The sequence below is a fragment of the Hemicordylus capensis genome, chromosome 1 (assembly GCF_027244095.1).
Source record: "Hemicordylus capensis ecotype Gifberg chromosome 1, rHemCap1.1.pri, whole genome shotgun sequence".
NCBI lineage: Eukaryota > Metazoa > Chordata > Lepidosauria > Squamata > Cordylidae > Hemicordylus > Hemicordylus capensis.
The window spans coordinates 242,510,511-242,525,691 of NC_069657.1; the positions used below are offsets into that span (position 1 = coordinate 242,510,511).

The 15,181-nt window shown below is 46.8% G+C and overlaps 1 protein-coding gene and 1 long non-coding RNA gene across 5 annotated transcripts; one reads left to right on the plus strand and one right to left on the minus strand.

Moving 5' to 3' along the window:
• Positions 1-2,090: 2,090 nt before the first annotated feature.
• On the plus strand, positions 2,091-8,278 carry LOC128339615 (E3 ubiquitin-protein ligase Topors-like). Of its 4 annotated transcripts, none has more exons than XM_053283842.1 (2): positions 2,091-3,375; positions 4,574-8,278. In XM_053283842.1, the coding sequence occupies exons 1-2, from the start codon at positions 3,319-3,321 to the stop codon at positions 6,524-6,526; spliced, it is 2,010 nt and encodes a 669-aa protein (XP_053139817.1). In that variant the 5' UTR covers positions 2,091-3,318; the 3' UTR covers positions 6,527-8,278. The 4 variants fall into 4 exon arrangements, with proteins under 4 accessions (XP_053139817.1, XP_053139819.1, XP_053139820.1 ...); XM_053283844.1 differs by having other exon boundaries at positions 2,091-3,243; XM_053283845.1 differs by having other exon boundaries at positions 2,091-2,868.
• Positions 6,307-14,634, minus strand: LOC128339621 (uncharacterized). The gene is made up of 4 exons (XR_008313133.1): positions 14,549-14,634; positions 8,631-8,884; positions 7,433-7,520; positions 6,307-6,816 (listed from the first exon to the last, which is right to left on the minus strand). It is a non-coding gene; the product is annotated as an uncharacterized LOC128339621 (long non-coding RNA).
• Between the last annotated feature and the right edge of the window lie 547 nt (positions 14,635-15,181).

The following is a 15,181-nucleotide window of genomic DNA, read 5'->3' on the forward strand; positions in this document are numbered from 1 at the left end:
ACTGTAACAAGCTGGGATTAGGAGCACTCCCTTACAGAGGGTGTTCCTCATCTCAGCTCATTACCTGCATATAGTGAAAAGACACCTGGGAGCCTGAAATCTTGCTGGTTGATAGGGGATCGAATACTTATTTCCCTCACTACAATGCAAATCCATCGCTGACTTTTGGGCACTGGGCTTTTGAGGGTTTGTTTGTTGTTATTCCGTCTCTCACAGCTACAATAAACCTACCATTCCAATTATAGCCTGGTCATTTCTGTGTCAGAGGGCAAACGGACAAAATCAGCAGGGGATCAAATACTTATTTCCCTCACTGTACATCAGGGAGTTGAGTCCTAAAACATTTGCTCTGTTAAGCTCACCAGCTAATGGACTACTGCCCGGTGGGGACACCTGGTGGATGTGTGATACAAATGCCTATAGATGGCTGGTTTGGAATATGTTTCAAAGCAATTTTGGAACCTCCCTTCCGATTCCTAGACAAACAGCCCCAGGGGAGGCCTCGTAGGGGAGCTAAAACTCCTCCCCTGGAGTCCACTATTGTTTCTGGCACAGATAGGTTTGGAATGATTGCCCTGCCTAGTTATGGAACCGTTAAGCTGGCTTACCTCTACAATGCTATGGTCAAATACATTACCAAGTTTTCCCAGGAAACTATCAAAGCCATGAATGAAACCAATCTGGAACTTTACCAAGTTCGACTGGTGGCCCTTCAGAATAGGCAGGCCCTTGACTACTTGTTAGCAGCTCAAGGGGGAACCTGTGCGGTGATAGGTGAGGAATGCTGCTCCTGCTCCTGACAGATTTCTCTAAAGAGGTGGATTCTCACCTTTCATCAGTTGAAAGAGCTTACAAACAATGGCAGAAAGAGAGCGATACAGCCTCTTTTGAATGGTTATGGTCCCTGTTTCCTAACTTAAGTGGGTGGTGGAAAAAATGTATGGAAGTGGGAATTGTGATTCTGGTATCTTTCATTACCGTATGTTGTTGTGTGCAATGCATACCGGGTCTCCTTGCTTTATGTAGACCTAGCTTTAAGCGCTCCCTCCATAAGAGGGCTGAGGCCTCTCAGCTGATAGCTCTACAGTATATGGATGAGGTGGTTACAGAGACTTAAAGGATATAGCCATGCGACTATTCCTTTGTCTAGAGAAGGGAATGATACCTATGGTCAGGCCTGTGATCATGTCTGAACCATAGGGACTCCCATCTTGGAATCCTGTTAGCCTGACTCTGAGTATACTGTGAGAATCAGGTCAGTGCCTAATCAAGCTAGCTTTTCTGTATTAACAACAGGATGCTCTGTTCTTTGTCATGTCAGCCCACTAGGCTGGTTGACACTATCTCTTTAGCTGTTTATTGCTTTCACTCCCTAGTACTAGGCTCCAGTACTCTCGCTAGGGGGAGGTGAGCTGATAAACTATTACCAATGTAGATACATTTTAGGGCCCTTACAATGGTCCTGCTGTGAGCTTCAAGGTTCTGTATGATGATGGATCACCTCCTGTGATGGGATTGGTGGTTTGCTTGCACGTACCAATCTGTATCACGTATGCTTTGATGTTTTTTTCTTTACTGTGTATAAAAGCTGTGGGCAGACTCTTGTCTTTGGGAACTATCCCCTAGATGGCCACTTTGTGATTCTGCAGAATTCAATAAAGTTTCTTTGAACTATAAAGTTTTCTCCTTCTTGGTAAAGAGAGAATCGGCAGTTGTCTACCAGGTAGCTAATAACCCATTGGTTAACAGCTGGCCCTCTTTTCTGAGCAGCGAGAAGCTCCAGCAAGGTGCAGCGCGCGACACCCCCTGAAGCTTCTCCCTCCTCTGGGAAGAGGGCAGCCTAAGCGTAAGCCTGAAGCCATGACAAGCTTACAGGCAACGGGGGAGATGGAAAACTGGGACAGCACTACCACGTCAGACCTGTGTGCACTCAAATGAAATTACAACAGCCAGCAGTCGCGGGCACAAGTGTTCTGAATGGGTTACGCGACAAAAGTGTGGTTAAAACAGTATATCTGCCTCCACTCCTTGGGAAAGAGTCTTCCAGAGCTCGGAACCGTTAGGTGTTTGCTTCCGAGCGGGCGAGGGGGGCCGTTGGGTAGAACGCTGTGCTCGCTCCGCCTGGGACTCGTCCGGGGCGGCCGAAGCAGCAGCAAGCGCCTTGTTGTCCGGTCCCGCCGCACCTCGAGCCGGCTTCAGTCTCTGCGGAGTCTGGAGAGGCGAGAGACGAGCCCCCCGCGTGCGCTCGGCTGCCTGCCTGCCTGCCCGTGTGTGGCGGCGGCTGCGCGCTTTTTCTTCTTCTTCTTCTTCTTTGCCTCCTGGAGCAGCAGCAGCAGCTGACTTTCCTCCTGGCCGTTTGGGGCATGAGTCTTCTTCCTGATTGGGTGCGTTGCGAGGCTGCCCCTGGCGGCGGGGAGACGCGAAAGCCACAGCAGGGCGAAGCCCTTTCTTCCGTTCTTGCTTCCCGGGACTCGGGAGGCGCCCCTGTGACTCTGCGTTTTGGCCGACTCTCCTCCTCGGTCTCCTCTGCCGGCTCTGCTGCTCGGCGAGAGGGAGGGGTTTTCGATGCCTGCTGGGGGGCTCAGCCTGCCCTCCCTTCTCGCACTAGAAGCCTGACTATAAGCACTGTAGGAGCCGCCGTGCCGTGTGGGATAGGGGGCTTCGTCCCTCCTCCGGGGACAGAGCAATGGTGACAGTCGGGTGCGAGGGAGCCGTGCTTGCTCCAGCCGAAAATATCCTGCCCCCTCCTCCTGGAGCGTCTTTGGCTTCCAAGTGGTCAGCCAGAGAAGGAGGGGAGCCCGTAGAAAGTTCTTGCCCGAGGGAGGGGGAACACTTTTACCCAAGCCTGGGTGCTCCCTTCCCTTCCTGGTGAGCATCAGCTGTTCAGGGCTTGATCAAGACAGCCTGCCCGCCCCAGCCCATCCAAGCAGATGCTCAACTTTGCTGGAGTCTTTTGTTTTTTGTTACAGCAGCCTTCATGACAGGGTAGGCAACCTTGGCTCCCCAGCTGTTGCTGAACTACAATTCCCATCATCCCCATGAGGAGATGATGGGAGTTGTAATTCAGATGATGGGGGGTGGGGTCAAGGTTGCTTTTCCAAACCGCCAATCACTTACTTACTGAGCAACTAATAAGCACTCCTGGGCAAGCACCTGAAAGGCAAATTACCTGATGTTTTTGCTCGAGATGGGAACATTTCAACTTATTGGCCAGGCGCCGATCTGAAGGGAAGTAGTACCTTGGTATGGAATGGCATGTAGAGCAGCACTGGAACCAGAGGTGTCATTTCTCTCTGGTGTGCGATCATTATAACCCTTATGAACAAATGTGTATTCCGTGTGCACATGGGATTGCCCTTGCAACAGCTCTGTGAGGTGGGTTAGGCAGAGAGTGTGTAACTCAGCCAAGATTTTCCCGTGCGGAGCCTCATGATGGAGCAGGGATTTGAATCCTGAACCCAAGTTTCCCTCGTCCAAGGCCAACACTCTCAGTCACTACTATGTTTACACTCGCTCTCCGGTTGTCTGTCAAATACCTGTGCACAGCTCTGATGAAAGATCTGACAGCCTTAAGGGCCTCTGTACCCTGCACACTTCCTGACCCCCCCCCCAGATTTCTAGCAGTGGAGAAAAACTGCTTATCATTCCAGTGGGGGCCTGTTCCAGTTGTGCATTCTTCTCATAGCATTCGGACGAGCTAGATCAGGGGAGATCACATTTCCTAGCAGTGCCAGTGCTGGGAAACTGCAATATTCCTGCAGCATTCATTGTCTTGAGGAATAAATGAATGTGGAATCCTACGTAACATTGTGTGACGTGCATTTATTGTGCAAAGTCAGAGATTGTCTGAAAAGGCCCCTAACTTGTAACGAAATCAAAGCAGGCGTTTGCCGTGTCCTACTGTACTTCCATTCAGTTCTATGCTTGTTAACCCAGAAGTAAATCCCAGTTCATGGGGACTTGTATATGTGGATAGGATTTCAGGCCTCATGTTAAATGACTTGTATCTTGTTCCAAGCAGCTAATATTTGTACACATTGTACCACGTGGAGCAAAACATTGTCTGAAATGGGAAATGTTTACGACTATATTTTTCTGCAGAACAACTTCGGGTTCTATTAATTACCACTTCATTCACAAGTTAATTGCTTCACAGATTAATTTTTTGAAGCAGTACTACATGAATGGATGCCAATACAATAGTAAGAAGATTGGGCAGTTTTAAAGTTGAAATTAAGGTTTCCCCCTGGGTGATTTTCCCCTAGGAAGTGCAAGAGAGTATGTCCATATACGTGCCTGTCTTTCCGTCCGTCTTGCACTATATTGATCTCTAACAGGGTTAAGATAAAACCAAAATACATATGGTAATATCCAAGTCAGAATTCACGATCTATTTAGAGTGTTGGAAAATGTTGTAAAGCACTTTTCATAAGGATTTCCCATGACTACTTGGGACTCAGAAAAGTCACCTCACTGATTCAAAGTCTAGCTCTGTAGAAAAGCTAACTTAGCTTAGTTTTGATTAGCAGGAATTAAATCACGTGTACACTGATGTTTCTCTCTTTATTTGCAGACTATGGCATTGGAGACAGATGACTCATCAGCCAGGTCTGGCCCAAGCAGGCCACATCAGCCAACATCAGCTGATGCATCTCTGTCTGAAGATGACCATCAGGTATATATGGCAAGGCCTTCAGCAGCTGATGCTTTTGCTAGTCCTCATGGAAGGCGATCCTATTACCAGACTATACTACCGAGGGAACCCTGCACATCAATTAATGCTCGAAGAACTTCCTCATCTGGAAGACCAGTGCCTGTTCCAGATGATGGGGTGTTGCTGGAAGGACTGCCGAGTCAACCAACAAGGCAAAGAGATGTCGCAATGCCTCCTTTGTATGAAGAAGGAAGTTGTTCGGAATCCTCCATTATTACGAGCTCTCCAGATGAGGCAGATTCCCAACAATCATATTGTAATCCCTTCACAGTTGCTATTGGCCAGTCACCTTGGGATGATGAAACACCAGGCCCTTCCTACTCCAGCTCAGAGCAGGCTCATGCTGCCATATCTGCTGCTTTGGACACTTGTGATGAAGGGCCCTCTGCACGCACAATTGAGCCTCAAAGTGTGGAGACCAATGGTGACAGTGGCGATTCCACTAACAACTGTGTTATTGTTGGCTATGTGAAACCACGAGTGGAGAGAACACCAGAACTGGTTGAGTTGTCTTCAGACTCTGAGTCTGAGGCATCAGCTGATGGGGGCAAAAGTGAAAAAGTGAAGGAAGTACAGTCCATCCGGTATCACCGTTTTGATGCTTATGGCCACAGATTATCTCAAAAAAGGAAATCTGATCTGCAAGATTCTCACAGTAGAGAGCGGCATGGCCTTAAAAGAAGGAGAAAGCATCATAGCCGGGAAAACCAAGAAAGGAAGAGAGATCGCAGAAGACGCAGACATAGGAAGAACAAAAAGTCAAGAACCAGAGATAAAAGTCTGTCTCGCAAAAGTCAAACACGCTCTGCAAGTAGCGAGAGTGTTACGTCTAGGGATCGAAGCGGATCAAGATCCCGCAGCAGTGAGACCAGGAAAAGAAGATCTAAGAGCAAAGACAGTGATGATTACTTAAGAGATGGTTACCAATGGAAAAAACATACCTGTTACCCTAGAAATAGAAGCCCGGATGGTTATGAATCAAGAAGTCAACCCAGTAGCAGAGCTAGAACTCTTTCTAGTGAGTCTGAGAGAACAAGATCTGAAAAGCCTGGCGGGAAAAGGAAGCATAAGTCTCATCACTTGGAGAGCAGCACACACAGAGGGAATGAAGACGCTCCTTCTGCAAAGGAAGAAAGGGCTATTCAGAAACCTTTGCTCAACTACAGAGACTCTTACAAAAAGACAGGTAGTTTTGTGGCTGGACCACCAGAAACAGAGATTCGACACAAAAAGGGGAAGAAAAGGTCGAGAAGCCCAACTGTGGAGATTATTGATGAAGGAAACGGCACCTATGCAAGACACCATACAAAGAAGAAGAAAAGGGAGGAAAACACATCCAAAAGCCATACAGGCAAATCTCCTTTCTCTTCTCCACTTGTAATTACAATAGACAGCGACAGTGACAAAGACCTTGAAATCCAAGACAATACTGAGCGTGATAGTAGCATTTCCTGGAGTCCCACCATGCAACAGAATGACAGAGAAAGAGAGTTTCCTTCACCCCTCTTGGAAGCCAGAGACTGTAGTTGTGACCGAGCGAATGAATCAGACAAAATTGACATGGACAGCAATGTGACTACCACAGTGGAGGATGGAGATGAGACTCCATGTAGAGTTCCACAGCTGCAGGAAAGTGCCAATGAACAGGTATCTACTGTGAGAGACAGTAGTAGTAGCAGTAGTTCACCTGAGACAGGCAATCAGCCTAGCAGCACAGAAAGGGACTTAGGCAACCGGTTTCCAGCCAACAGATCGTCTTTGTTTGCAAGGCTGAAAAAGCTTATGGAACAGTCACGTCGGCGGGACTCATAATAGCAGGAAGTGTAACTTTTTACCCAGTCATTTTTAAATGAGGGGAAAGCAACAACAACTTTTAATTAGACTTTTCCTAAAATACAGTATACCAGTGATGAAATACGCATTGCACTGCTCCAAAGGCCAACTTCAAATGACCTCTTTAATGCATAAAAGATATTAAAATAACTTCCCAATTTTCCCACAAAACTTGTAAGCGAAAACAAACCCGAGCCAATGTTTTGGTGCAATACACCATTCTCAGGGCTCCATTTAGGGTGTCAGCTGACGGCACTTCAATACAGAACCTGAGAACCAAATGCAGCAGACAGACCATAGTTACATTGATTATTTATTACTTTTCTGAGTGTGTATGCTGCTCTCTCCTGCCCAGAGTTTCTGTTTATCCTCACAAACCCCTCGAGAAGTGGGTTAGGCTGAGGTATAAGTGACCGGCCCAGGGTCACCCAGTGAGGGATTTGAACTTGGGTCTTCTTGGACCCAGTTCAACGCTCTGACCTTTACACCACACATGAGGGAGGAGAGAGAACAGACCTTTTGCAGAGAAGACATGAAGGGTATTCACACGACTGGTGGGCTGGCAGCAGGGTCCAACTCGCCTCCCCCCCCACCAATGATGGCATGCCTCCTCTTCGAGCGTGCTAGCGCGTGCCTACATAATCTGCGTCCCGGCCTCTGGGTATCCCACAATGCACCATGCAGCAAGTGCAGTGCCTTGGGGGAATACCCCCATGAGACGGGTCCTCTAGGTGCCCCTCTCTGTGTGTGCTTGGGCTGCAAGCAGCCTGTTGTGTCCTGTTGTGCTCTGCATTGGTGGTGCCTCTAGTTCCCTCCCGGATTTCTGGGTTTATCTTCCACTGCATTTCGACTGATCTGCACCTATGTTACACATCGAAGCCTTACCTGTTTACTTCATGCATCTGATGAAGCAGGATTAGCTACACTGGGAATCGGTTCTCTGTCCAGTACAGGTTAGGTTTTGGCTTTTTCCCTGTGGGAAATGAAAGTACCAGACACACACTCCAATATAGAACAGGTTAAAAATGAGAGTGGGGGGTGGGGGGGTAATAAAGGAGCACACTTGAACAGATTAAAGCTTGGTTCTGTTCAGGTTCAGTTGCTTTTTGGCTCCCTCAATCCTCCTAAAAGTAATTTGGTCAGAATGAATGTGAATAAAATTATTTTATCTATAAATCCTGATCCAGCTATAGACATGACTAAGACATAATGGATTAAATTAGTCCTGACAAACTTAAGCCCCATTACTTTCAGTGTAACTTAGTTATGGCCACATTTTTAGTTGGTTTGCAGTCATTGTGTGTCAGGAGCTCCTTCAATTTTTGAAGTTGAAGATACTGCGTAATGAAAGTGAATCACAGCTGGTAGGTTACAGTGCACAGTGTTCATTTTATTCTGGAATAATTAACTTGAAATGTGAAAAACATGACGTAGCCTGACAAAAATACTCAAATAGGCCTGAGGGGGGGAAAACCCACACACATAGGAAACATCTTTATAATGTTCCAATATTGGTGTCTTGCTATTGAGATTTTTAAGTTTATGCCATCAAATAGGAACTCTAGACCTTTAAAAGATTATAATTGCGGTGTTCTGGATTCTAACAAGTGATGTAGGGCCTTCAAAGCACAATGTAATTTCTCTCTCTATTTTGTTTCACATAAGTTTACAGTAGTATATATATAACATAATCATATATGTGTAATTTATATAATAAATTATATAACATAATTTATATATGTGTATAACTGAAAGTGGGGGAGGAAGAGGAAAGAAGGAAAAATAGAAAAAAACTTAAGCATAACATTTTAACATCATAAAGTAAAGTTGTGCCTTTCAACATCTTCCTATATCGCTGCTGCTCAATATAGGTGTTTCCCATAGTCTGGGAAACATAGCAGTGAGGATTCGAAATTGCAACCTCTTGCTCGCTAGGCAAGTTACTTCCCCGCTGTGCCATTAGGTGGCTCCCAACATCGTAACGTACAAGCCGCCAAGAAAAAAGTGGGGGGCAAGGATATATTTCAAAACTTAAACAATTCATTGCAATCCAACCAAATTGCTGAATATTTCTCTTCTTTACCTTTCAGTCGGTCGGGCGGGGTACAACAACCCCGTTCAAATACTGACCAGGAACACATATCAGTTATCCAAAGTTGCAATTCAGGAGTTAATTTGTCTTTTCAGTGCTGTATTATAATCCTTTTGTCCACTCTCTCCAGCATGAAGAATCCACCATTCTTGATGTAATGCTAGATCCCATTTGCTGGGGATGTATCCCAACAAAACACGAATGTCCTGACAGGCAATGATTGCTGCAATGTCGAGTCAATAAGCCTATGGATTTCAAGTCAAAATGGAGCAATAACTGGACCAGACCAAACCATATGCTTAAGTGTACCCTCATACAAATTGGAGCAGGTGTGAGGATGTGGGCAGGGAGGTGGGATGGCTATGGTCTATAAGAATACCATTTCACTTACCAGGATCTCTATCAGGGCATTGGCCTATATCGAAAGTGTGTGTGTACCTAAGTCTAGGGACCAAGGATAGATTGGGATCTCCCCGCTGTCCAACAGAGTCCCTAACTGAGCTGAAGGACCCGATTGCAGAGCTGGCCTTGGAGTGGCCCAGGTTGTTGTTGGTGGGGAACTTCATAGGATTCCAAGAAGCCTTGGAAGGGTTTCGAGCTGGTTCTGCTAGTGATTCTGTTGATGCTCTGGGACAAATATGGAATAATGAACTTACTAGAGTGATAGACACAATTGCTCCTAAGTGCCCTCTCCAACCTGTTTTAAAGTCATCCCTATGGCACTCGGAAGAACTACAGGAGCTGAAGCAGACTACTAGAGGGCAAGTGGAGGAAGACTCGGTGCAAATCCAACAGATTGCAACACAGAGCACATTTGAAGATCTATGCTCTGGCAGTGCAGGTGTCGAAGAAGCAGTTCTTTTCTGCCCACATTGCTTCTGCAAATTCACATCCAGCTGAGTTGTCTAAGGTTGTGAGGGGACTAGTTCACACCCCCTCCACCTTAGGAACATAGGAAACTGCCATACACTGAGTCAGACCATTGGTCTATCTAGCTCAGTATTGTCTTCACAGACTGGCAGCGGCTTCTCCAAGGTGGCAGACAGGAATCTCTCTCAGCCCTATCTTGGAGAGGCCAGGGAGGGAACTTGAAACCTTCTGCTCTTCCCAGAGCGGCTTCATCCCCTGAGGGGAATATCTAAATGCTCACACTTCTAGTCTCCCATTCATATGCAACCAGAGTAGACCCAGCGCAGCTAAGGGGACAAGTCATGCTTGCTACCACAAGACCAGCTCTCCTCACCTTGAATTTGAACTTGGAACTATCTGTCTCTCACTGTGATGTCTTTAATAACTTTTAGGCAGAGAAAACCTCTTGTATTCATGCCGAACTAGACTCCAGAGTTATTGCAGAGTCTGTTGTAGAGGTGTCCAGCAACTCCTCTTGTAGGATTGAATTGGATCACTTTCAGTTTGCTACGCCTGAGGATGTGGACAGACTGCTTCGGACTGTACATCCCACCATCTGCTCTCTTGACCCTTGCCCAACTTGGCTTAGTTCATATGGCAGTCATATTATTAGAGATGGTCTGGTAAATCTCATTAATGCTTCTCTGAGAGAGGGCAGGATGCCTCCTTGTCTTAAGGAGACTATTATTAGACTTTATTTGAAGAAACCTGCATTGGACCCCTCAGAGTTGGCTAATTACAGACCTGTTTCTAATCTTCCTTAGGTGATTGAGTGAGTGGCATGGTGATTGAGTGAGTGGCATGGGCGTAACGATAGGGGGGGGCAGGGGGGGCACGTGCCCCCGGCGCCATCTTTGCTGGTCACGTGGGGGGCGCCGCCACGACCCCCGCCAATCCCAATTTTTTTTTAATTTAATAAAAAAAATTTCGTCGCGCCCCCTCCCCCATGAGTGGTCCCTTCCGCGCGCGCGCCCGCCCCCCTTGCTTTGCTGGCCTGGCTTGCCTTGGCGGCGGGCGCCTAATTTCATGCTTGCTTGCAATGACGGAACTAATAGAGAGTAGTACTAGTCACGCACACGCTGCGCGTGCGTGCCTCCGTCCTCCTCGGCTCGCCTTCTGCACGTGGCGCCGAGAGGAGAGCGTTGCTGGGGCTGGCGCAGGCAGGCAGGAGGACTGGGCACGACGGACAACAACAAGGATTTGGCCGGCGGGTGGAACAAACCTCGATTCGGGGCCGGGCGTCATAAAGCATGCACTCACTCAAGGTGTGTGTGTGTTCTCTTCTCTGTCTGCTGGCACGGCGGCAGCCCGCGGGGTCTACAAAATGACATTTGGAGGGGTGGATCCTGTAATCGCGGTGTCAGCGCCGCCGGCGGGAAGGGTGAACTTTATCGGAGTGCCCTTCTGCAGCAGCTTCCGCCTCCGTCTGGTTTCTTCTGCTAGTGCTCCCCCTTTTCTTGCCGGCGCCAGCCAAGCACACACCCATTTCCCGCGGAGCAGAGTGTGCAAAGGGGCGCGTTCGCCGTGCTGAGGGACGCAGCGCAATCCTGGGGCGCAGCCGGGTGTGTAGACGCCGCACGCCTCGCCCTGTGCCCTGCTGGCCCCGCCACCGCAGCTCTCAAAGATGCATCTTGTGGATTTTCACAGCAGCCCAGTGAGTTGGGTTCCCATTTTTGCAGAGAAACTGAGGCTGAGGAAGTCCTGATTGAGGTGGGATATTTGGGGTGTTCCAGAATCAAGTACAGAAACCAGACTGTGTATAATGCTGGCCTTACTGGATGGTAGGTTTACCAACTTTACCAAGCAATCTCCTGGCATTGAAAGCAGAGCAAGTCTTGAACCTGGCATTCTGGTTTCACTACCAATAGTGTTGCCAGCTGACCAGAAAAAAATCTGGTCTGCTCTTATGCCTTTAACAGCAGTTTGGTCTGCACAAAGTCAGTCGAAGCTCTTAATTGCATGGAGATCAGCATGAATTGCCTGCTAATGAGTTTAATTGTGCCCTTCAGATCTTTTTAGTTCAGCTAGTTTTTAATTCTTGATTTTGTTTACATAGTGGCTGATTTTTAAATGCTGTTTTTAGTTTGCTTCATATACACATTTCTTATTGATATCTGGAGTTTTTGGTTTTATCTTAACTTTCGCAAGCCACTTTGAGTAAAATTGTGTGTTTTAGAAAAAAACTGGATATAAAATGTTTTAAATAATAGGTTGATCTGCTAACATGTACTACTGTAAAGGGAACAGGGATCAACAAAAAAAATGGCAGCCTTACGGATGAGCAACTATAGCTGAGTTTAGGGTAACAGGATGCATGCAATAAACTAGAATACATGGCTCTGAGGGTTGCCAATTGGCCCAAACCCCTGATTATTATTATTATTTATAATCTGTTTTTCAACAAATCTCAAAGTAGTTTACACAGAAATAGAATAACAGTAAGAAGATGGTTCTTTTCCTGTCTCTTCAGCATGGGTTTGATCTGCAGAGAGCAGCTTGAGCTTTTCATTAGTAAGTAGCTAAACATAATCAAAAACTAATTGCTGCAGAGGTCAGTTCTAAAGTTTGCAACATTTGAGAGGGATATAGAATGTAAAAATAAATTAATTGAAATCCAAAAAATAAATACTATTTTCTCTCAAAAAACAATAATAGCACCTCTGCTGAGTTGACTTGAAGAACTGCAGGCACAAACAACCAGCACTTAGTAGCAAGCCTTCTAATGTAAGTGACTATAAATGTTTGCTTTAAGTCAAATGCAATTTGACTGTTTCTGTACCTGACTTGGCTGCTGGCTTGTTGGAACACTGAGAAGGGGGTACAGAGGCTTATTGGAAAGTTGGTAGCCCTGGTGTGGCTTGTTGTGCTATCAAGTTGGTTTTGACTCCTGGCAACCACAGAACCCTGTGGTTTTCTTTGGTAGAATACAGGAGCGGTTTACCATTGCCTCCTTCCACGTAGTATGAAATGTTGCCTTTCAGCATCTTCCTATATCACTGCTGCCCGATATAGGTGTTTCCATTCGAACCCGCAACCTTTTGCTCCCTAGGCAAGTTACTTCCCTGCTGTGCCATTAGGTGTGGCTTGTATTCCTTGTAAATCTAGGAGTAGGCAGTTGTGGGGTGTGTGTGTGTGTGTAGGATCTTGATTATAGAAGTTGGCTGACTGTCAGGATGGGACAGGTGTCTTGTGTGTGTGCTGCAGTAGTATTTAGGAACATAGGAAGCTGCCATATACTGAGTCAGACCATTGGTCTATCTAGCTCAGTATTGTCTACCCAGTCTGGCAGCGGCTTCTCCAAGGTTGCAGGCAGGAGTCTCTTGCAGCCCTATCTTGGAGATGCTGCCATGGAGGGAACTTGGGACCTAGATGCTCTTCCCAGAGTGGCTTCATCTCCTGAGGGGAATATCTTCCAGTGCTCACACTTCTAGTCTCCCATTCAAATGCAAACCAGGGTGGACCCTGCTTAGCTAAGGGGACCAGTCATGCTTGCTACCACAAGACCAGCTCTCCTCCTCCACAACATAGGAGTATATACTGCATGTTGGCATCTGATGTAGGAATCTGCTTATGGTGGGCAAACATGTGTTATGTATGCACAGTATGTTGGGGGGGCACGGCGGGGGGGGGCACGGCGGGGGTGTGTGTACAATTTCAGTGCTTGCCCCGGGCACCGTTTTCCCTAGTTACGCCTCTGGTGAGTGGTCACTTCTCAGCTCCAGGCAGTTTTGGATGACACAGATTATCTAGACCAGGGATTCTTAACATTGGGTACAGTGTTCCTTCTAAAGTGCGCACACATGCATGCACTCACAATTTTTTTGATGTCCATTCAGTTAATTTTAGATCCCACTCAGGTTGAATCAGGAAGACCCCACTCTGAATGCATGCGCGCACACACGGCAGATATTGCATGTTTGTATTGTTAGGAACATAGGAAGCTGTCTTATACCAAGTCAGGCCTTTGGTCTATCTAGCTCAGTATTGTCTACATAGATTGGCAGCAGCTTCTTTAAGGTTACAGTCAGGGGTCCTTCTCACAGAGGCGTAACTAGGGAAAATAGCGCCTAGGGCAAGCACTGAAATTGCACCCCTGTCCAAACAGGAATGATGGGACTTGTAGTCAACAATATCTGGAAATCCCGGAAAAGTAGTGAGCGGCCTTTAAAAGATTGGTTGATAAAAATTTTGGAATATGCGGAGATGGCAAAATTCACAACACTGATAAGAGACTAAAACTTAGAATGTTTTAAAGAAGATGGGAAATTATTTTTGTTGTACTTAAAGAATTCCTACTATGGATCTTACAGCTGGATTTGGAATCTGAAATGCAGGTTGGGTAGATTAATGGTGGTGGAAGGTTTAAATTTGTGTTTTTTATTAATATTATATTAAGGGCAAAACTTATAGTTGTTATCACGAAAAGAGGTGTGCGGGAAGTCAATTTGTAATAGTGTTTATTATGACTGCTATGGTTATTATTATTGTTAAAAGTTAATAAAAATTTGAAATTGGAAACAATATCTGGAAATCCCTGTTAAAAGGAACACTGTACCATCTAGACATGGTTGCTGATCAAAACCTGAAAACATGAGCCATCTCTGTAAAAGACTTAGAACAACAGTCAGGAGTTATGTGAGGATTCCAAGTGTCATTTTTTCTGTCTCATCTCATTCTTTTTTTAAAAACATGACTTTGTCCTAGAGGATCACCTGCCCAAATAGCCACTAGCAAAATAGGTGAGGAAGAAGAAGGTGGTGGGTCTATAAACCAATGAATGATTCCTGCCAGCCTTTGTCTTATGATGACTGTTGGCTCATGATGGGGTATATGTGCATTCACCACACTAGTGCTTACTTTGACACCAGGAGGGAGGAGGATACATTAGTTTGCCACACTAGACAGAGGCATTTGCAACAGGAACAGACAGCCAAGTTCTGCCAGGGCCAAAACCAGCCCCTGCCAGACTAAGAAATCATTGTAATCATCATTCACAGTACCTGGCAAAAGCTGTGCTGGATGTTCTGGACAGAGGGTCTGCTGCTGCAGAGAACTCTTCCATCCTGCCTCCTTCCTGGCTTGCTTGGGGCCTGCTGAGTTCAGGCTTCAGGGAGGCCTACTCGGAGGCCTCTCTGGAATTCCCGCCCACCCGCCGATCAGCTGAGAGGCGGGGAAAGAAGAAGAGCTCTCTGCAGTTTGCAGGCTGCACCGATCTAGGCCTCGCCGATCCTTGGCCGGAGCTGGAGGCAAGTGGCTGAGGGGCCCTGGGGCTGGGCAGGTGGGCAATGGGGTGGGGGTGGCAGGAACTGGCATGGCGCCCCCCACCTCAGTGGCGCCTAGGGCATGTGCCCTGCCTGCCCCCCCCCCCCCAAGTTCCGCCTATGCCTTCTCAGCTTCCTCTCAGAAATGCCAGGGAGGGAACTTGGAACCTTCTGCATGCAAGCAAGCAGGTGTAGGGCTTTAAAGGCCCAAAGCAGCACCTTGGTTGCGCTTTGAAACCAATTGGTAGCTGACCCAGATGTGTTACAAGTGGTGTAATGCTGGTGGCCTACTGGCACTTCAGTTAAAATTCTGGCATCTGCATTTTTGGGCCAGTTATAATTTCTGAAGCGCCTTCATGGGCAGCTTTACAT

Bases quoted from the DNA above. Each gene is read 5' to 3' on its own strand.
- LOC128339615 (XM_053283842.1), top strand. From the start codon at position 3,319: ATGAACAAATGTGTATTCCGTGTGCACATGGGATTGCCCTTGCAACAG. The intron at 3,376-4,573 runs GTGGGTTAGGCA...CTTTATTTGCAG, and splicing joins CCTTGCAACAGCTCTGTGAG to ACTATGGCATTGGAGACAGA.